Here is a 21,909-nt window from a genome sequence, read left to right as displayed (position 1 = left end):
CTTCTTTTTTCCACATAATACCTTTAAATATTAGCTTATTATATATTCTGTTTCAAAACAGCAAAGGTTAATTTCAGAATCTATTTTGGCAATGCCTTCTGGTTTAGAATGAATATTAAAATATTTAAAATATTTGCAGGTTGACAAAGTGTTCAGTGCACAGATACATAACAATGAAGCCAATAGATTCTGTTTATATTATTATTTCCAACTGGCCAACAACACGGGGGTTCAGAATTACACAGGCTTAGGGGACAGACATTAATAATGTTGCTATGTTAAGAAAATACAGACGCTAGCCAAATTAGGAACTTTCATAATACTTCTGTATTGAACCCATTACTTCAAATGGCATTGTTTGTGTGACGAAAACACAGCTGTTTTTCCTCTCTGCCTTTCTGGCTGTCCTTGGCTATTAAAAATCCCTCCAGGAGAGCTTTTTTAAAAAACCGCATGTTGCAGTAGAGAAAGGCTGTTACCTGTCATCTTTTCTATCTAATAGGCCACACGACCTGCTAATCAAGAACGGACACCATGTGTTTTTTTGCTACTGAGACTGAGCAGTTCAGCCCTTGCGACCCGCCGTTGACTGCAGGCAACGACAAGGTCAACACTTGGAGGCCTAGCAACCACGCCTTGTCGCTCACTTTGGAAGCAATTATTCCTGAACTAGCCAATTAATCAGGCTAGACACGTTTACCCTCCCCCTGAGGCCACCTTAAAAGCTCACTCTTTATTCCTCAGAAGTCTTTATTTTTGGTACATTAAAGAATTTTTTTTCCCGATTATGAAGCTATCTAGACACAGCTCCAAAATGAAGAGGGTGCCCTTCCTTTGAAATGATGGAAGACTCGGAATCTCAACAAAATGAAAATAATCGAAGACGGAAAAGAATGTCCTCTGACACCTCAGCACCTGTAGGCTTTCCTGTGTGCAGGGGCCAGAAGACACCTGCCTGACGCTCCAGACTAAAGAAGCAGGCGCTGAAGGGGGCTGCACTGCAGAGCGTGCTGCCTGCCCGGCTCGAGCGCTAGGGGAGGCGGCAGCTGTCGTCATGCTCGAAGACCTGCACTTTATTTTGTTGCCAAAGGAGTATCACCAAGGCTTAAGGTGGAGGAGCTCTCCCAGGCAACGCGTGCCGAGTGGACGAGGAGTACGAGCAAAATAAATCACGGTGAGAAAGGCCACGTCAGCCCATAAATGCATACTGCACGTCTTAATAATAACATTAAATGTAAATAAAGCCTCTTAAGCTATGAAGTAAAGGTACTAGCCATGCCTTCGTTAACAACGTTTCCTAGAAACAATTCCAAGGCTCTGATGAGACCCTAGTCCTGTAGAGAGTCACAGAACCTCAGATACTGCATTATTTGAGTTTTTTCTTAAAGAAATAAAGATAGGAGAAGGATTTAAAGTCCCAGAGTCACTAAGGAATTAATGGATTGGGAATTAGTGGAAAGTCTAGATTTATTTTTCCATTCCCCCAATGTTGTAAAGTAGAAATATGTACATTATTTTATTTATACTATTTATTTACCTGTTTATATGTGTTGAACGAACGAATGAATGAATGAATGGAGCCTACATTCTCCATGGTTTCAGATGCCCATGGGTAAATGTGCTCTTAACTAGAACTGGGAACAGAGCAACTAGTAGCTTCTATTTTGACAAAAAAAACCCAGCTCTGACCAGATTGATTGACCAGGTAGATTAAATGACATTAAAAAACACACACAACTTTTAATCATATTTCTGGGAGAAACCACGCAAGACGTGTTTTCCCTTGTGGTTCAAGGAAGGGTTGCCCATTAACTCCCATAATATTAGTAACAGGACATGGTACAAAAATCAGGAGCCCCGGGTTCTAGTTCACTTTCTACCTTTAACTGATTAGGTGTTCTTGGGCGTTCCTCCTTGCTTCATCTTTTAAAGGGATGTTCTCTGTGGTTCTTTCCAGCTAAAATGAGCTGTAATTCAATATGTATAAGATGAATCCACTCAGCAGCAGTGATGGAACCCAGGAAGTGTGAGGAATGGCCCCTCTCTTGTAGGAGAGTCTTTCTTTACCAGGATTCAGAACATGGACAGCTGAAAATATAACCAAATGGGGAAGACTATGGGTCAGTTCGGAACAAGAGACTATCCGCTAAATTTTGTGGGAGCTCCGAAGACAAAGAGTTCCCCTGGGGCTGAGATGGTAAGAAAGGGCTTCCGATGGTTAGATTCAGACACTCAAAGCATGGAGAAAGCTTTCTAGGCAGAGAAATGACGAGAGGGAGCAAGAACACAAAAACACTAAGCCCGATGTGCAGAAACTTCCCGGGGAGAGTTGGGAATATAGAACTTCTCTGGCGTGGCAGCCGATAAAAACTTCGCCATCAGAGATCCACGACCTCGAAGGGTGAGAAGGTGGACGCCAGGGGAGCAGGGGCTTTTGCCTCCTGTTCTCACCGTAGTCCAGCAGCCCCACCAGGGCCTGACACACACTGCGTTCAACGCTTGTTCAATGAGTCCAGAACCATCTGGGCATTTGAAAACTACAATTTTCAGCCCACTCTTTGCCCACTGTTTTAGCTTATACCTTAGAACAGCATAGGCTCGGAGGGCCCTCCAGGACTTTTTCTTTTAAGCTGATTTCTCGTTATCTGGAGATGTGGTTTTACTGTACCAATGGTGCTTGTTCTCTCTTCTTCCGTGTGCGCAGGCCTCCACGCAGACCTAATGATAAATGGACCAAGGAGCACGCCACTCTGTCTCCCCGTGCAGCCTTCCTTTGCTTAATTGCATGGACTAATGCAAACTTCATTACACTTTCATAATTGTTCCGGGACTTGTTTCTCCATTCTCAATTAACTGCTATCCTTTAGCTGGGAAGGAAATTGAGAGTACACAGGTTTGAGCAGAAACACTAGATTTATAATGTTAAATACTAAGAAAAAGGGCAGTGAAAGGCCTGGCTCGGACACAGTTTGTTGAAGCAGCACTGAGAGGCGAGATTAAGGTTAGGTAAACGAGGGGAGGATCAATTCTGCTGGCTGTTCTCTGGAAGGTCATTGTTGTTTGGTTTGCTTTGTTATTGAAGCAGGTCAAATGACTCGGGTTCGTTCTTAATTATAAAATACAGGGATTTGTTTTTTCCTCTCGAATTAAGAGTAATTCATGGGAAAGCAGAGAACGGTGGGAATCCATTCACTTTGGACAGACAATTAAATAACTCTGCTCTGGGTGGCCAGACAGTTTATAAATGGAATGACGTTTTTTTTTAAATCCTGATGATCATGATGCTAAAGAGAAGAAGAAAGAAGACCTTTCCAAATCACTTTAAAACAACAATTCTCCCATAACTGAGGAATCTTCCAATGGGCTTCACTGGGGAAAATTACCTTCTCCTGGGACCCAATCATTTTACTTTCTACACCATTCATCTAATTAGTCACAGAATAAGTTGTTGTCTAGATCACGGAACCCAAAGCATTATTTCAAATTCTCATCTCAGATGGGGGAAGAAGTTTAACACACAGAATTTTAAAGGCCTAGGAAGGCAGGTCCAGAAAGCGGTCATGCTAGACCATATCATCATCATGTGAGCTGAAGTGATCTGCATCTGATTTTCATGTGGCAAAGGATCATGGAAACGCTTCCTGGATACTGAAGGATGCTAAGCAAATACTTGCAAAAGACAGTATACACAGATTCAAATAGGCAAATGTCAGCGCATGTGCAGATAGGCGGCAATCTTCTAGTAGCATAAACGTAGCAAGTAAAAATATGAAGAGCCTGAAATTTGGGGGCTTAGAAGATGAAAAATAAATCACCCCAAATAACTCACAGCCAATTCACATTTCAAGGTGAAACTTACCACTGCATTTACATGTGGAAATCAACTGCTTACCCCTGGAAGAATAACGGACCTACTATTGTTTTACCAAAATATTTGTTTCTAAAAGTATTCAGCCAGACTAGGTATGTTTGTGGCTTGGGGATAAGGACAGTTCAGATTAAAAGTTTATAAACTTCTGTTTAACATCTCATCACTAGAAGGGTTGTTAAAACACAAATTGCAGGGCCCCCACCCCCAGAGGTCAGTAAGTTCCAGGTGAAACTTAATAATTTGCATTTCTAACAAGGTCTGGTGACCAAAGTTTGAGAACTAATGGACCAGAGACCAAAATTCTTTTATTTATTGTTTCCTCAATGACCCCCTGGATCTATTTTCCTATGACCAAGTAATATACTGTAGAACAAAACAACTAATCTTTCAGGATAAATAATACTGTACAGTTTGGAGATACTTAATAAACTCAAGTGGTGGATAATCTGATCCCTTGGGTAAAATTTACCATGGAAAGCTAATCAGTACTCCTAGGAAGAAGGGAAGAAAATGGATATACAGACAGGCGCTAGTGTTGTTATTTAAATGAGAGAAACCCTCGTTGCAAGTCTCTCCTGCTCCAAACACAGTCTCCAATTTACTGTACACAGCGAACACACCCAGTCTTTCACAAAACGTGGAGCAGGATTCTTTACCGACAAACACTGATGTTTTGAGTCGCTAGTGTGCCATAAACCGAATTAGAGGAGAGTGCAGAAGAAGGATAAAAAAAAGTAAATAAATAAATGAGAAAAAGGCAGAAGATACCAGGTATTGATGCAGATGTGGGGCCCCTTGACTGCTCAAGCCCTGCGGGCACAAGTGTAAATGGGTACCACTCGGGGAACTGGCAATATCTACTGAAGTTGAGCGGAGGCATGTTCCACGACCCAGCAATTCCATTCCCGGGTATTCACTCAACAGAAATGCATACGTGTTTATCAAAGGACATACAGCTCAACGTTCACTGCAGCCATATTCATAATAGACCCAAATGTCCACCAACAGTTACTATATAGCAGAGTTTCTCGGGCTTGGCACAATTGGCATTTGGGGCTGAATGTGCTTTGTTGTGGGGGGCTGTCCTGTGTAGGCTGTTTAGTGGCATCCCTGGCCTCCACCCACTAGATGCCAGTAGCACCCTTTGCCCCTCCCCCAAGTTGTGACAACCAAAAATGTCTCCAGATATCGCCAAACGTTCCCTAGGGAGAAAAATCACCCCTCCCCACTTTACACACCTCCTTCTTTCTGTACAGTGATGAAATGAATAAGTACAACTGCCTACGATAGAAAATGTGAATCTCACAAACGTGCCATTGAGCAAAAATAGCCAGACAAAAAGAGTATACGCTGTATATTTCCATTTATGTAAAGGATAAAAACAGGTCAAAGTAATCTCCACTCTTAGACACCAGGGTAGTGACTAGGATGCTGGTCACGTTCTGTATCTTGATGCTGGCTACATGGGTGTGTTCAGTTTGTGACACTGTATCAAGTGATCACCAATGATATGGACACTTTTCTGTTAGACGATACTTCACCAAAAATGAATGAATGAATGAATGAATAGAATGAATCATGGTCCTTCTCCCAGAAATACTCTTCCATGGGACTCTTCAAGGTGACTGGAGATCAAGAGTCCTTCTTGAATAACTAATATTTATGGGTATCACTTACGATTGGATACTCTGCAGTACCACATACCAGAGCCCACACTACTTCTTCCTTAAGCAGACTGACCGCTGAGAGTGTTTCCATTCTGGTTCCTGACACTAGCCACCCTCAGCCATGACCCAACCACCACTCCTTCCTACCAGTCAGCAATGTCCAGCATAAAAGGAGCCAAGAGAAAACAGAACAGGAGGTTAAAACTGAATTTAAAAACCCATTGTTGTTATCAACACAGAACCGGGTGCCAGCCCTTAAAGCACTTGTAATCGAGATAAGGACAGAGGGGGCACTTGCACTGACAAGAGAATGTATGTTAAAACAGGTACGAAGAAGTATGAATGACAGAGCTGATAGCTGGAATTAGGGGCTATGCACCCTACTTGCCCAGTGAGGAAACTGAGACTTAGATGGTCACTGGTCTCCCAGGGTCACTGAGCTGGGAGAGGCTGACCCTGGCCTTGAATGAGAGCAGCTTCAGTCCAGAGTTCTTGCCATTCTGTGCCCTTTCAGGCAGGCCCAGGAATGTCCTGGCATCAGCGTCCACATTTGCTTCATGGAGAAATCATGAGAAAGAAGGAGAGCTGTGTTCACTTTCAGTACGACACATTCATTCCCTTTTCCAACGCTCCTCTTTCTCTCACATCCAATCAATCAATACTTGCTGAGAATGCACCTAGGCCTGAAGCACCAAGAGGTTTCTTTTCCTTTCCTTCCAACGTCTTTTCTTTATTCCTCAGACAACCACCTGGACAAATCTTTTCCTTCTGGCTCATGATGATTGACTTCCCAATTCCATCTCTCCAGCCCCCTCTTCAGGTGATCACATCACTGCCTGTTCTGACCAGTTACAAGCAGAAAGCGAGACCCAGGGAATAGCTGGCCCCAGGCTGACCTCAATTCCTGAAGCCTGGTCCTTGAACTAATTAACCAGTCACCTGGGAATAATCTCTAGGGCCAGAGCCCCTGGGAACCCTTCCTATCTCGTCTCTTTCTGCAGAGAACAATTCACCAAGCCCAAGGTCCTTCTTCCTCTGTTCTGACTTGGGACTCAGGTGCTCAGATAGCGCCCTCAGGCTTCCTAGACTCCAAGACTTCACAATCTTCAGAACACCTGCTCTCCTGATCACATTTGCTAAATTTGTTTTTAAACTTTGCTTTCTTAGGAAGACTAGGTCTGAGACTATCCAGATGACTGATACAGTGACAGGAGTTTGATACACACTATGACAAGAATTCCATCAGAATCAGTTATCAGTTTTACAAAGACAACATACCACCAAAAAAGTTGAATAATGTGCTGAATAGCTTCCATTTGGCCCTTTAGGTCCCCTCCCCTCTCTTCTCCACCCTGCACGAGGGGTGATCTCTATGCAGTGTGTCAATGGGCTCTGCCTCTGTTGGGTTTGCCAATGAGGGGAAGACAGAGGGATCAAGGCGTTGACTCCTCAGCTCCTTTCTCGTCAGCCACAGCAGGACAGCCCTGTCCTTTGACTGAAGTTCAAAAGTCACAGTTCTTCTAGAAGGGGCCCTGTCCACAGCAACTTTTCTAACCACTCCCCCTTTCAGGTCTAGAAATGGTAACAGATCCACTATTACTGGTTCTGGGTATTACAATATTGTTTTTCTTCACTCTGCCCAAACCTTCAAAAATAGTCCCTTTAAGTAAATCCTTCTTAATTAGTCCAATTCGAGTGTGCTGTCTACTTCCTGCTGGGGCCCTGACTGATACAATAATAAATGATTACACTGGAAGAATACTTACTATGTGCAAGGTATTTAGTTAATATTTCACAAAGATTATCTTTTATTGCTCACAACAACCCTGTGAAGTAGGCACAGTTATTACCCCCATTTTACAGATAAGCAAGGGAGACTTGGTCCAACATATTACCCCGGGCCATAAAGTCAGGGAGCACTGGAGCCGGACTTTGAATTTATATATCTAATTTTTTGCCTCCCAATACAAATGAGATATATCAGGATATCAAAATTCATTCAGAGCTCCTTCTCTCTTCCCAAGGGTCAAGGCTATAGCTGGTGAGAGATGGGATCAGCATGTCCTGCGGCCAGGATTTCAGCTAAGCACCAATGGGAAAGACTGGTTCCAGTAATGGGATGGAGAAAAACAAATGAAGATACTAAGGTTAATGGGAGCCAGGTTCCTCACTGCTGGGGAAGGAAGTAGAAAGAATAAACCCCGTGTTGTTGGATTGGAATTGGAGATATCAGTGTGAACTTGTGCTTTCTAATATATATATTTTTAAATTAAAAAATAGGTTTGTGTGTGTATGAGACAATGTGTGAGTTGGGGCATGTCTTTGAAAATGCACAGGTGTGGCTGTGGGTGTGTGTCATGTGTGTATACAGACATTATGTGTACACAAGATATATATTTTTTCCTAGCTCTAACCCCTGAAAGGGCTTGGAAGTAATAATGCCCTTGAGTGCCCAGATCTTGGTTTTTAAACACATACCATTCTTGACTAAATGGAACCAGAGTTCCCTGGAGAAAATAGTTGACTCCACAACTCGAGCAGGTTAAGTAGGAGATTAGCTTGGAACATCTCCTTGTGCCAGAAAGCAAGGAAGTGCTCAAAGAATGAGGAGGACATGTTGAAAGGACACAGTAGCCACCTTGAAGGGGCCCTCACTGGCCAAGTCCAGGACAATTTGAGCAGCAAAGTAAGTAAAACTAATAGTGGTTTGTAATCTACTGAATAAAATGGGAATCCAAGTCCATAGGAAGATAAATAAACAAACAAACACAGGAGGAGAAGAGAAGGCTCTCCCTCATAGATGAATGTCAACTAATAAACACAGAAGGATGGAGTTGACAACCATTACAGTAATAATTGATTAAGACAGGAACGCTCAGTGGATGGTAAAACTGGGGAGTGAACGTTTGATGAAGAATAACACATCTAAATAGTCTCAAAGTGTCTCCCCACAAAATACTTATTAATTACTTAGTAATAAATACAAAATACTTACTAACTTTTCAGTGGGGAAATTTCACAGGCACCATCTTACCCAAGGGACAAAAGGTAATATCACCACTATGAGAACAAATCAACATTGCGAGTTTCCACAGTGTCATTTCTCTGGTATCTTTGCCCAAAAGGCATGATTTGAATCTAATCATGAGAAACATCAGACCTGGACTCTTCAAAAATGATAAGACCTTGAAAGACAAGGATAAACATAAATTGTTCCAAATTGGAGGAGACTAAAGAGATATGACAACTAAGTGTAGCTCGTGATCCTTAATCAGATTCTAGACTTATGAAGGACACTATGGGTACAACCAGTCACACTGGAATAGGGTGTATGGATTAAAGAGTAACACTGTGTCACTTGATGGTGGCACTACGTTTATGTAGGAGAGTATCTTTGTTGTTAGGAATATAGTTTGAAATAGTGAGGGGTGATTTGCAAATGGTTTAAGATAAGCATAGAGAGAGAGGGGAAGAGAGAGACAGAGAGGAATAAGATAAGGCAAATGAGAAAAATGTTATGGGTTGGGGCCTGTGAGTGAAGGATACAGGAGAGCTCTTTATACTATTCTTGTAAGTACAGTAATTTTGAAGTTAAAAGAAAAGACTGAAAACTCATTAAGACCTTTAAACATTTTCTAGATATTCAAAGAGTAGTATTTTCATGAACTACACTGCTTAAGCCACAGGAACTTCCAAAAGGCAGCATGATAGATTAGATTGATCATGAATTAGTGGTCAAACAAACCCAAATTAAGCCATTTTACCTTCCAGAGCTTCAGTTTCCTCATGTGCACATTGGCGGTAATACCATCTACCTCCTCGGAGGATGCCTGCGTGGCTTAAATGACACAATCAAGTGAAGCATCAACGTTACGTCTCTCCTGTATCCCTGAGAAAACATTTGTTCTACAGGATTTCTTCTGCAAAGAAAACTTACATTACCTGCATCAACCAAACAGTGCCAGTGTTGGAGCCATCCAGAATGTGGAAATAGCCCCATTCTATAGAATTAACCTACAACATTCATTAAAATATGAATTCTACCTTAAAGATGGATGCTCCCTTAACAGATTCAGCTCTTTCCTACCATTCATGACCAAATGGAAACTTTGCCCCTCTAAGATTTTCAAATCTAGTTTATAATTTGAGATGGTGTAGAAAGGAAGTAACTTTCAAGTATTTTCTCCCCATGACACATATTGAAAACAATCCTTTATCCGGCACTTGTAAAAAGAAAAAAAGCACAAAGCACTCTCAGCCACAGGCGTCTGGCCAAGGAGCCTGAACTGCCCTGGGCCTCGGTGGCCAGACATGCTGCCAGGATGAATATGGAGCCGACCTGCAACCCACTCCCAGCACGTCAGCGCACACAGACAAGGCTGGGAAGCTCCGCCATGAGCAGGAAGTATAACAAGGAAAGAGGCTGCTGTTACAGGAAACAGTTTGGGAACAAGCTTAAAAAGCACTACACACACACACTTTGGGAAAAGATCGAGCTATTTCTAACTGCACTCAGAATTAGGCTGTGCTGGGCCCTACACCCTTCAGAACAACTCCAGGCCTCCATTCTCAACATCTTGACACCAGTGACCTATCATTGCAATTAATTCCATTCCCAATCCTGCCTTGTCCTTTATTTCATTTTCCCTTCTATCTTAAGCTTCCTTTTTCTAGCTTTGAAGCTAGAAAGCAAGAAGAACTTTAAACTGCATCCCTTGCCTAGCTTTTGCCTGATTTATGAGACTGAAGACACTGGAGACAGAGCAAGACTGAGTCCTGTAAAGTTGCAAGAAAAGCTGGAAACAGCTGCGCGCGGCTCAATATTGGAATGAAAGATTCTCCAAGGGGGGCTGATTTACCATCCGCAAGAATTGTTGTGATTTTTCACCAAGGCTAGAAGGAGGTTAGTTAGGATTGCAACGATTATAGGAATTTGAAGTTCGCTTCGTTCCTAATAAGGAGAAAACTAGACAGACACATTTATGAATTCTCTGAGGTAAAAATAAATGTTTGTGAAATCCTGTCAGACACTGCTCTAAATTTGTCAGGTTCAGTAACATAAGAATTAGTATTTGCAGCAGCAAACTCATGTTGATTTAAACAAGGCCCGTCCTAAGCTTTAGGTGGTCAAACGTAGCTGGCACAGACACAAAAACGGAGACCACGGCCAAGGGGCAACTCTTGTGAAATGGAAGAAACAGAAAGTAAAAGCCACAAAAGCATCGACCAGCACTCCAGCACAAACCATTGAACTCACTACCAAAGAACTGGGAGGATAAGAACCTGGACTAGAGATGGCGGACAGGGTTTCATCAGAAGGGAGGGAGCTGCAGCCATTTGATTCTTAAAAGAAGGAGGAATTACAGTTTGGATGAAATCACAGAAAAGGGGTCAAATCATAGTAACTACATATTAGGACACTGTCCTGATTAAATGGGTTGCTTTATTTTTCTCTTTTTTGTTTTCTGGTTTTTTCTTTTGAGGAAGATCAGCCCTGAGCTAATATCTGCCACCAATCCTCCTCTTTTTGCTGAGAAAGACTTGCCCTGAGCTAACATCCATCCCCATCTTCCTCTATTTTATGTGGGATGCCTGCCACAGCATGGCTTGACAAGCGGTGTGTAGGTCCACACCTGGGATCTGAACCTGCAAACTTAACTGCTGCGCCACCGGGCCAGCCTCACTTTATTTATTTTCTTAAGTGAATCTTAGTTAATTGTTAATAGAGGATTCAGGAGCTAGAAACCTGAATTAACACTTCAGCCACGCAGTCTGACAATGTCAGACAATTTCATCTCTTAATCTTCCCTGTCTTCAAAACAGATTTAACCATCTTGACTCTGGCACTTATGACCTGGGGGTGCTTGGACAAGTAACACAAACTCTCGATACCTCAGTTTCCTCATCCATAAAATAGGGATTGCAACATACTAGGTTCACAGAAATAATGTCCAAAAGGCACTGAGTCCTCTCCTAAGAAGATATACCAAAGGCCAACAAGCACATGAAAAGATGTTCAACGTCATTGTTCATTAGAGAAATGCAAATAAAATCACAGTGAAATATCATTTCACACTCACTAGAAGGGTTAAATAAACAGATAAGCAGTAACGAGTGTGGACGAGGATGTGGGGAAACTGGAACCCTCACAGACTGCTGGTGGAAACGTAAAATATTGTACCCACTTTGGAAACCAGCTTGGCAGTTCCTGAAGATGTTAAACACAGAGTACCATATGAACCAGCAATTTCTCTCTCGGGATCTACTCAAGAGAAATGAAAACATGAATCTATACAAACACTTGTTCAGGAATGTTCACACCAGAATTATTTATAATGGCCAAAAAGTGGAAACAACCCAAGAGTCTATCAAGAGATGAATGGATAAACAAAATGTGGTATGTCCACATGATGGAACAGTAGTCATCCATATAAAGGAGAGAGGTACTGATTCATGCTGCAACATGGATGAAACTCAAAAATATTACACTAAATGGAAGGAGTCAGACATGAAAAAGCATATATGATTCAAGTCACATGAAATGTCCAGAAAAAGCAAATCCATACAGACAGAAAAGTAGTGGTCAAGTGTAGAAATGGAAAGAGGCTGTAAATGGGCATGAGGTTTCTTATGGAGGTGATAAAAATATTCTAAAGTAGAGGGGGTCATGGTTGCACATCTCTGTAAATATACTAAAAATCATTGAATTGTTCACTTCAAACAGGGAATGTGGTGAATTTTACGGTATGTGAATTACATACCGTGATAATTTACAAATGAATGTAAATTATACCTCAATTAAGCTGTTAATTTAGGGGGAAAAAGGCTATTTGTCAATGCCTAATGTTGTAAGGATTCATGCAATGATTATGATGTACATGCCTTCTAGAAAGGCTTTCTACTACGTAACCCTGGGGCTTAAAACGCAGCTGGTAATTCTGCCGGTCCACTGTGAGCTGTCAGTGACTTGGACAGTAGAAAATTCTTGGATTTGCATGGAAGCAACACCATATTTATTTTACACTAGCAACTGAGGGTGAATCAAATTCAATCTGACCCCACGCACCTTAGGGGTTGAGGTTCACAAAGATATAAAGGTCACAGGCCCCCCAGGACTCTGCATTCTATGAGGCCCCGCAGGGGCTGAAGCCGCAAACTCAAACAAGAAAATAAGGAAGAAGATAAGGACTATCTGGGGCACAGAGGACAAAAGTTAACTCTGCCTGGCGGCTGGGGGAGGGGTTGTGAAAAGTTTCACAGTGCACAGTACAGCTCAGCTGGTCCCTCGGAGATAAACAGCATTTCTCCAAGCAAAGAAGGGCCTGAGGCGGGGAAAACTGGCATGGGACCAAGAGGGCTGTTTGGGGCCTAGTAATTATATAGGGAATTCAAGTTATAGCCCTAAATAAACCACTTTCACTACATTTTCTGTCTATTTTAAATCAAAGCTTCGCAGGGCCAAAATGACTCTGGCAAATTCCTTTAAATGTTGATTTCACTTTTCTACACCTGAACTAAAACGGACAACTTCAATCTTCAAAATGCATAAAGAAGTTAATTTATACTGACCTTAGCAATCAGATGACTAGCAACTCCCACAAGCCAGCCACACTCCCAAGAGAGTTTTCTAATGGATTTACCATCAGCGGCAAAGGATGTTTGCCCCCTGGAAGAGGAGGTAGGGGCAGGACCCCTGCCCTGTGGACTGCTTTAAAGCCGACCCAGAACTGAAAAGGAAGAAAACTAACGTTCTGCAAAGCTGGAGGAGAATTTTCTTCATGTGTAGAAAATACTGTATTAGATGAGCAGAATAGAGCTCTTTTCTCTCCCATTCATTTGCTCTTCATTCAGAATTATGTGGGAACCCCATAGAATGATGAGGCTAGGTCCCGGCTCTAATCATTCACTCACGTTCTCACATTTGCGGGGTGTGTGTTGGGTGGGGCCAGAGACACGGGGTAGAGGGGGCCCAAGATCCACACAAATAGTTGAGATGCAATGCAAGAGATGCTATAACCGAAGTAGGAGTAAAGTGAATGGGGGTGGGGGATGGCTGCTTCTGTGGGAGAGGAAAGTGTTCTCTGAGAAAGTGACATTTCAACTGCATTTTGAGAACTGACTAGAATGAGCAGCAAAAGTAAAGAACATTCCAGAACAAGCGGGCAGCATGAGCAATGGCCTGGAGACCATTTGTCTTCGGACCACTCTAGAGTGACAGCAGCTTGGCACAATGAGAGGCTTCCAAATAGTCACAGAACACTATTTCCTAATAAGAGGAGGGAGAAACCAGCTGCTTAAGGCTCTCCATACATGTGACATTGCTAAGAAAGGCTACAGCTGAGGGGTAACCTCTGCGGGTCACATACTCGATTTCCAGCAAAAAATTATCCTGGGGCCTTCAAAACCAAATGTTCATGGATTTTTTGGTCACACACAGAAGTTTCAGAATAGTAACACTAAAACCTTAAAAATCAACATCTAGCAAGTTCGTCTATCCCCTCTCTTGTAACATTTCATGAGCCCTACAAGGTGCCAGGTACAATTCATACTCTGTAATCCTTCCAACAGCCCGACAAGGAGATATTTTATCCCCAGGATACAGACGAAGAATCAGGCTCAGAGAAATTAGGCATCTTGCCCAAAGTCAAAGAGACTGTAGATGGCAAAGCCAGGACTGTCTGCTTTCACATCCCACCAGCAAATGGGAGCGACTCTCTGACTCTGCAGAGTAAACAGATCTCTAGATCATTTGTTCAACACACTTTATAATCTGCGTAAGTCTGAAGAGCATGCTCATTGATGGCCACTGACTCTATTTTTTTTCTCTTCAATCTACTTTTAGCTTTCATAATATAAAGTTAAAAGAGGTCACCACACAAAGAAATGTTGTTTCTGAATGTTAAGTATTAATAATATTTTAATTTATTAAATTTAAATATTAATGATATCTTGATTTAATTAATTTAATATTAATATTAACATGGGGTCATGTCTCTGATTATTCCTCAGAAATCCCAGAAGATGGTGTAATAATTAACAAAGCAAACATGTTCATACATACCATCGTTATTTTCCAGACCATTTTTGATGATAACGTGGATATGTAAAATGCATCTAAATCAACAAAACTACATATTAGGGCAACTTCTGATTTGTGGAAATTATAATCTTTTCAAAAACTCAAAAAAATGTCAAAATCTCCAGTGGTCCTCGGTTCGGCTGAGTCATCTTATAACTAAGCAACTAAGCCCATTTTTTGTAACTTCAAACACAGAAGGCACTGAATTTCTAGGTGCCCTGAGCCCTATCAGGTTTTAACTTCTAAGACCACACAGGCATGAATTATCCTCTTGAGAGAAAAGAACCAGTCTAACTCAGACTAGTTCTAACTCAGCTGGGGAAGGAAAAAGAAGAAAGTAAGGAGACAGTGTGAGCCACAGAACGCCCAAAAGATAAACCCAGTGCCCAGGGAGGGAGGGAGGACAAAGGTATAGCAGAGACAACATCACTCACAAGTTAAAACTATGCTCCCCTCCCCATTTCCCCTGGAGAAGTTATAAAACTAATGCCACTGTTTCCTTGATAATTTATCTACATAAAAGGTCGTCTGTCAGGCCATTTACTACCTTCTCAAGAAACTGTATTTCCTTGAAAAGAACTCACAGGTGTTCCAACTCACCAATTTCCTTTTCTACAAGTTGACAAAAATCAGCATTTCTAGCAGATATAAAAATGGAGATTGTTCAAGCTAATAGTAAAACTTACCCCCAAATTTTCCTCCCCTACAAGTCGGTCCACACATCCCGTGATCCTGGAAGCTCTGTGAGCATGTGTAGGAGGAACACAAATTCCCTCTGGAAGATCCCAGCAAGATCCCAGCCAAATCAGAGGCCACGAGGATGAGTTCCCAGGGCCATCTTGATTCAGATCTGCTCTTTCCTGCCTCCCGCAGCCACCTCTCAAGATTTCTGCATGTGGCACGTTAGCATCGCATTTTTACATACACAGGGACCAAAGCAATCAGCCAGTCTCAAATAATGACAAAGAGTCAGGCCAGTATGGGCTCGACAGCAATGGGAATGCATCAAGCCGCCCCTGTCAAGCGCACAGGGGGACAAATATGACACAGAACACCAACAGGGCTGGTCCACAGGCTGGCTCCAGGGGACAAATGGGCAGCAGAGTCTGTCTTCCAGGCCCACAATCTCCAATTTCCTTCCTTCCTCTATCCCTTCTCCTCCAGGCGTCTTGACGTGCCTTTTTCCTCCCATCTGCAACCAAACCGGCTCTTTTCTCCTTCATTCAGGTTTTAATAAGAGTTTGAAATAAACTCCCACAGAATCAGATTACAAATACTCCTTTTTAGCAAGTGAGGCAGAAATCATTGATCAGTTTTGAAAGCTTTCAATCCAAAGAACACGTGACGAATGAAAGAAACCCACTGGACGTCCCTGTTCCAGGCAGAACCACGCAACCCAGACAAGCACATGATCTATCACTCAAAATGAAAGTGGCATGTGAGGAACTCCAACCTCGGGCCTATAAATGGATCTTTTTCCTAACTGGAAATCATCCACAGCTGAGTCAGATGTGAAACTAAAAAACGGTTGCCATCTTGTTGCGGACAGCATTAGAGAAAAGAAGTGGGGAGGAGAGAGGGAAAGAAAAGTGGGTAAAAGATGAAGAGGGGGAGGGGAAGAAGAGAGAGCAGAAAGCCTTAATTTCACAACAGAGCTTATCTGGCAACATCTTTACAGCATTGGCAAACTCCCTTAGTGTAACAGCCAAGCAGGAACTCTTATCTTTTGAGAGGCTTCCAGAGGACCCGCCACTTCTTAAGGGACTTATTAGGTATAGGTGACCCTGCTTTGTTTTGTGCTTTAATCCACATGACTCTGCCACCCTGGCCACAGCTGACCAGAGCAACTGGGGACCTAAATGAAGGTTAGCCGTCTACAGAGGTCAGCAGTCGCCTATGAAGTGGTGTGAAAGGACAACAGGGTCACTCACTGTACAGTGACCACGTGACCCAAAGCAAGACTCTCTGGGTACAGCTGAAGGAGACACAGAGAGGCAGTGCTGTCCACAGAGCAGCACAGAGTCTGATGACACAAGGGGAAGACAGAGAGTAGAAGCCAGAGGGCAGTGGGCCCCGCAAGCGAGTGGAAACTCTGAAGCAGAGATGAGGACTCCAGATAAGGAAAGAGAAGCAGGCAAAGCAGAAGAAGCAGAGATGAAGACATGGAGACACGAGCATGGCCAACTGCTCGATGTTACTAGGGCGGTCCTGCTCTTGTCCTACCATTCTCTCCAGACACGGAGGACGCCTGGCCAACCTGCCCTGTCATTACAGTAGCCGCCAGCCACAGGTAGAAAGGATATTTTGGGTATATTGGGTTAAATGAAATACAATATTTAAATTAATTTCACTTGTTAATTTTTGCTTCTTTTAATGCAGCCACTAGAAAACTTAAAATTACAGAGGTGGCTCACATTATATTTCTATTGGCCAGTGTTGTCGCTCCCCATAAGGCCATTTCATCTGTAAGATTTTTTTTCCCCTCTGGCCTATTACTTCTCTGAGAATCCCAATCACTGCATTCAATTAGAACAATCTTAAAATGTCCCAAACAAACAAACAACCCATATATGAACTAGAAGGACCCTCAAAACAGAAATGACCCAGATTTCCACATGGCGGAAGTGACAGTGAACCAGATGGCCACCTACATTTCCAGTTCCTTTACCTTCTCGTGACGAAGCCCCACCCTCGGGCCTGCGCCAGGTGCCGTAAGAACAAGGATCCTCCATACACATAACACAGAAGCTATTTCAAAGGCTTACTATTTTAAGTTTTCGAAATGCAAGAATCAGTACATTTGTTTTCCATTGCTTTTTGATCGGTAACCGCTAACCAGAGTGTGAAAATCCAGTTCCGACAGATCAATCACACTGAGAAGTCAGGCTGCTACCCTTAAGTTTCTGTTCAATAAACTGATGAGAGTCGTAATTTAGAATCACGGACTCTCAGAGTGGAAGAGACTCCCACGCCTTCCTGTCCGACACTTGATCCATGAGTTTCTTCATAGAATTTCTCCAGGCTCTGCTTCCGCATATCCCTTGTGCCTGCTCAGCACTGAGGAAGCGTCTCATTCTGATCCCAGACTGATGGGTTCTTGTATCTCCCACCACTGACCCTACATTCTTCTTGTAAACTACAGAGTTGGTGCAATTTCTCTCTCACGAGCAAATCTTTTGTTTATGTGAAGACGTGATCCCTCTCCAAGTCTTTCTCAGACTAAACATCCTTTTTGTTTGTCTTGGTCCTTTTTTAAAAGATGGGGTTTGCCCTTTTCTCCTTCTTGGCTACTCTCCTTGGAACCTGCTTTGTCAATGACTCCCCTTAAAGTATGGTGCTCAGACTCCAAAAATCTCCATCACGCTTGGTCCAAGCAACACAAAGCGAGAAGTGGGGCTTCACCTCCCTTATTCTGGGCACTACAATTCCATATAAACAACTATATGGTCATGACTCCCCACCTCACTTTCTTGAGCCGCGATTTCTTTTATCACTACAACATTACTCCTCCCAGCTCTGGGAAAACCCCACCAATTTAAAAAGCGTTTGAGGAGATATCACCTCACACCTGTTAGAACAGCTATCATCAAAAAGACAAGAAGTAACAAGTGTGGGTGAGGACATGGAGAAAAGGGAACCCTGGGAATGTAATTTGGTGCAACCACTGGGAAAACAGTACGGAGGTTCCTCAAAAACTAAAAATAGACCTACCATATCATCCAGCAATTTCACTTTTAGGTATTTATCTGAAGAAACGAAAACAGTAAAACTCAAAAGGAGATCTGCACCCCCGTCCACGTTCATTGCAACATTATGTTCAACAGCCAAGATGTAGAAACAGTCTAAGGGTCCATCAAAGGATGAATGGATAGAAAAAATAAACTCACAGATATGGAGGATAGATTGGTCATGAAGTGGGTGAAGGGGGATGCAGAGGCCGTGGGGGGTAGAAGTGGGTGAAGGTGGTCAAAGGTACAAACTTGCAGTTATGAGATAAGTAAGCCCTGGGGATGTAATGTACAGTATGGTGACTATAGTTAGTAGTAGTGTATTGTATATTTGAAAGTTGGTATGAGAGTAGTTCTTAAAAGTTCTCATCACAAGAAAAACAATTGTAACTATATATGGTGATAGATGCTAACTAGACTTATTATGGTGATCTTTTTGCAACACATACAAATATCAAATGATTATGTCGTGAACCTGAAACTAATATAATGCTATATGTTAATTATATGTCAATTAAAAATAAATAAATAAAGAGGTTGGTTTCAAGTGGTTAGAAAAAAAGGAAAGCATTCCAAGTCTATGAAGCTTTGTATACCAACATTTAAAACAAGCATCTGCAATGGTTCACAGATAATCCCCTGGAGACTGAGCAAATACCGACGGCTGGATCCGCCCTGGACGTCAGACATTCTGGGAAACGGGCCCTGGCCTTACACATTTTTTAAAGCTCCAGGTGATTGCAGAATGTGTCCAGGGTTGAACCACGAACTTTAAGAAACCATCAACCTGATCCATATATTGATTCAAATCCCTTTTCCCCCAAACTGTGAATCCGAATTTTTATTTTGAATTGAACAAGCAGAACTGAATTGCTTCACTCTAAACAATTGAGAACATTCATATTGTTTGGAACTTGGACCAAAAGAAAAGTGGCGTTAATTTAGTAACAACTGAGACCTAATTGAAAATCAACTTAAAAAGAACATCAGGCTTGGGGAGACCCGGTTTATAATTGGCATGTCTGCTTACTAGCTGGGAAGTTGAGCTCATCGTGTAACCACATTGAAGTTTCTCTGTCTACAAAATGAAGGCACTGGTCGAGAAATCTTAAAGGTGCTCTAAATTTCTAATTCAATTCCAGGAAAGGACTTGCAAATGAAAATTTTTAAAGTTGTACTCTGTTCCCATTTTGAAAGGATGTGAATTCAGCTATGGGAGCTTCAACAGGGTCAAAAGTATTATTAAAATGTTCAAATCGCCATTCCAATTTAATTGACATTTATTCCTGATTGTAAGAGCCATCACACTTAAAGGAGAATTGGGTTTAATCTTTCATTTGCACCCAGGGTTCCCTCAATCCTGACCATAGCTTTTTTATGTGTGTACAAGGAAGATTCCCCCTGAGGCAACATCTATTACCAATCCTCCTCTTTTTTTGCTTGAGGAAGATTAGTCCTGAGCTAACATCTGTGCCAGTCTTCCTCTACTTTGTATGTGGGACTCCTCCACAGTGTGGCTGATGAGTGGAGTAGGTCCGCACCCTGGATCTGAGCCCACAAATCCTGGGCAGCACTTTAACCACTCGGCCACGGGGCTGGCCCCAATCCCTTGCCACATCTTAAGGCTGCAGCACACATCTGAAGTAAGTCTATGGACCCAGAAAGGTAGGTTGGTATATCAGCAAAAGCATCAGACAGTAGGGCTCTCCTCTGCCCTGCTCATCACTGTGCCTCAGTTTCCTCATTCATAAAATGGAGATGAGTTATATCACCTACTCTGAGCAGAGCTGCTGAAAAGATTTTTTTAAATTAACATTTGAAACTGTAAAGATCTTTGAAATTTTAATTTTTTTTTTTACTATTTTTTGAACAGTTTATTCGGTACTGACCATGCAATGTTTATTCATAAAAACAGAAGTTGAGACATACATACCAGGAATCCTATTGAGTGTCACCCAGAAATGTTCATCAGGGCTGTAGGTGTCCTTGGACCAGGAAAGTAAGTCAAGTGCGAGCTGGTGTTGGAGAACGAAGTTAGCAAATTCCCTTGTGAGGGCCACGTAGGCAGTGCCAAAGTAAATGGTCATGTTGTGTGGAGGCAGAGTTTTTAAATTTGTTGTTTTATGCACGTAGGAATATTTTTTGCTTAATAGTTCTCGGTGGACATACTTAGTCCGTCCAATGGCATGAGCTGGGGGCAGCACTCCTGGGGTAATGTTTTTTCCTTTAAATCCTTTCAGATACTGAACTATTTCCTTGTTGGTTTTCAGGGGGAAATCCTGCCCACAGGTGTTGATGGCGTATTTCCATGGCACCTCCGAGGCCACGAGGTCTTTGATGCAGTTCAGGTCCGCCTGGAGCCTGGAAATCCCGCCGTACACAACTGGCTCCATCTTGGAGGCCAGGAAAGCATTGGGGAAGCAGCTCAGTAGTTGCTGCACCGCATCTTTAAATGTATCTGTCGCCTTTTCATCCACATGAACACAGTAGACATTCTGAGGCATGTAAATTGCCCTGAAGAGTCTCTCAAAAGTGCCAAAGTCTTTGTGGATGGTCACTGCGTAAGCCAAAGGGAAGCCTGCCTCTTCCTCAGACAGTGTTTCTGTTATATAGTGACTCTGAGCCACGTAGTCATAACAGGTAGAGTCACTGAGGGTGGTTTTCAATGCATTCTCTGTTGGGTAAAAAACCTTTCCGTTGAAAATCTGATGACAGACTTCTGCTAACAGTGAAGCATTGGACAGAGACGCCCTCAGAAACTGTTTACTCTCCCATAACTCATTATTGTAAACAAATACAAGAACCAGGACAGTGATAAGAGAGACACTAAAAAGACAGTGCTTCCAAGAGACCATTATTCAAAATCAGGAAATGAGGCAAATATCTCAAGTTCTGATCAAAGTGTAGCTATGTTTAACTCACGTGTTCTCCAGAATCCAGAATCATCCTCTTCACAGATACAGTTCTGACTGGCTATTCCTGCCCTTCCAAGCGACAGTGCTTGTCCTTTCGTGTTCTCCCTTCCCTCCTCATTCACTGCTGTGTTGCACTTCCACTTTGACACATTTCTGAAGGTGTGCCTTTGGATTTGGTCTCCTGCTAACCTGCAGCCTGTTACCAGACAAAAACAAGTCAGCTCAGGAAGGTTCCGGGGCCACCATGTCCACCTACTCCCACAGTAAAATCACCAAGGAGAGAGCTCACCATTCTGCAAGTCATTGCTCCTAGGACTTCAACCCCAGCCTCTCCTGTGTCAGCTCCCCAGCTCCCCAACTTCCTGTTAATCATTGTGTTTGAGTGACTGAGTTTGTTTGCTTAAATAGCACTGCGAAGTTAAAAGCTTCAGTTCTAAGCATGTGAACACTGCCTGGAGAGAGGCTTTGTCAATAAATATTTAGTGCTTAAAAATAAATCGCTGAACCCTGTCTTTTTCCATACACATCCCCCTCTCTGTATTGGCTGAGAATGGAATAAAGCAAAGCATATGACTGGCTGTGGAGCCAAATTCTTTCCAGGGCTTAATTTTTTCTGCTGCTAGGTAAGGTCCTGAAAAAGGTACACTAA

The 21,909-nt window shown here is 42.5% G+C and overlaps 1 protein-coding gene across 2 annotated transcripts in view; it reads right to left on the bottom strand.

Moving 5' to 3' along the window:
* LOC103559598 (glucosaminyl (N-acetyl) transferase 2 (I blood group)) overlaps nt 1-21,344 on the bottom strand; it is an 80,846-nt gene extending 59,502 nt beyond the window's left edge. For both annotated transcript variants that reach the window (XM_070584040.1, XM_070584041.1), the window contains exon 1: nt 20,279-21,344. In XM_070584040.1, the coding sequence (XP_070440141.1) occupies nt 20,279-21,200 (922 nt within the window). In that variant the 5' untranslated portion in view covers nt 21,201-21,344. The remainder of the gene's footprint in view (nt 1-20,278) is intronic.
* Between the last annotated feature and the right edge of the window lie 565 nt (nt 21,345-21,909).

The sequence above is a fragment of the Equus przewalskii genome, chromosome 19 (assembly GCF_037783145.1).
Source record: "Equus przewalskii isolate Varuska chromosome 19, EquPr2, whole genome shotgun sequence".
Taxonomy (NCBI): domain Eukaryota; kingdom Metazoa; phylum Chordata; class Mammalia; order Perissodactyla; family Equidae; genus Equus; species Equus przewalskii.
The sequence above is the reverse complement of the archived record's forward strand: the minus strand, read 5'-3'. Positions and strand labels throughout refer to the sequence as shown.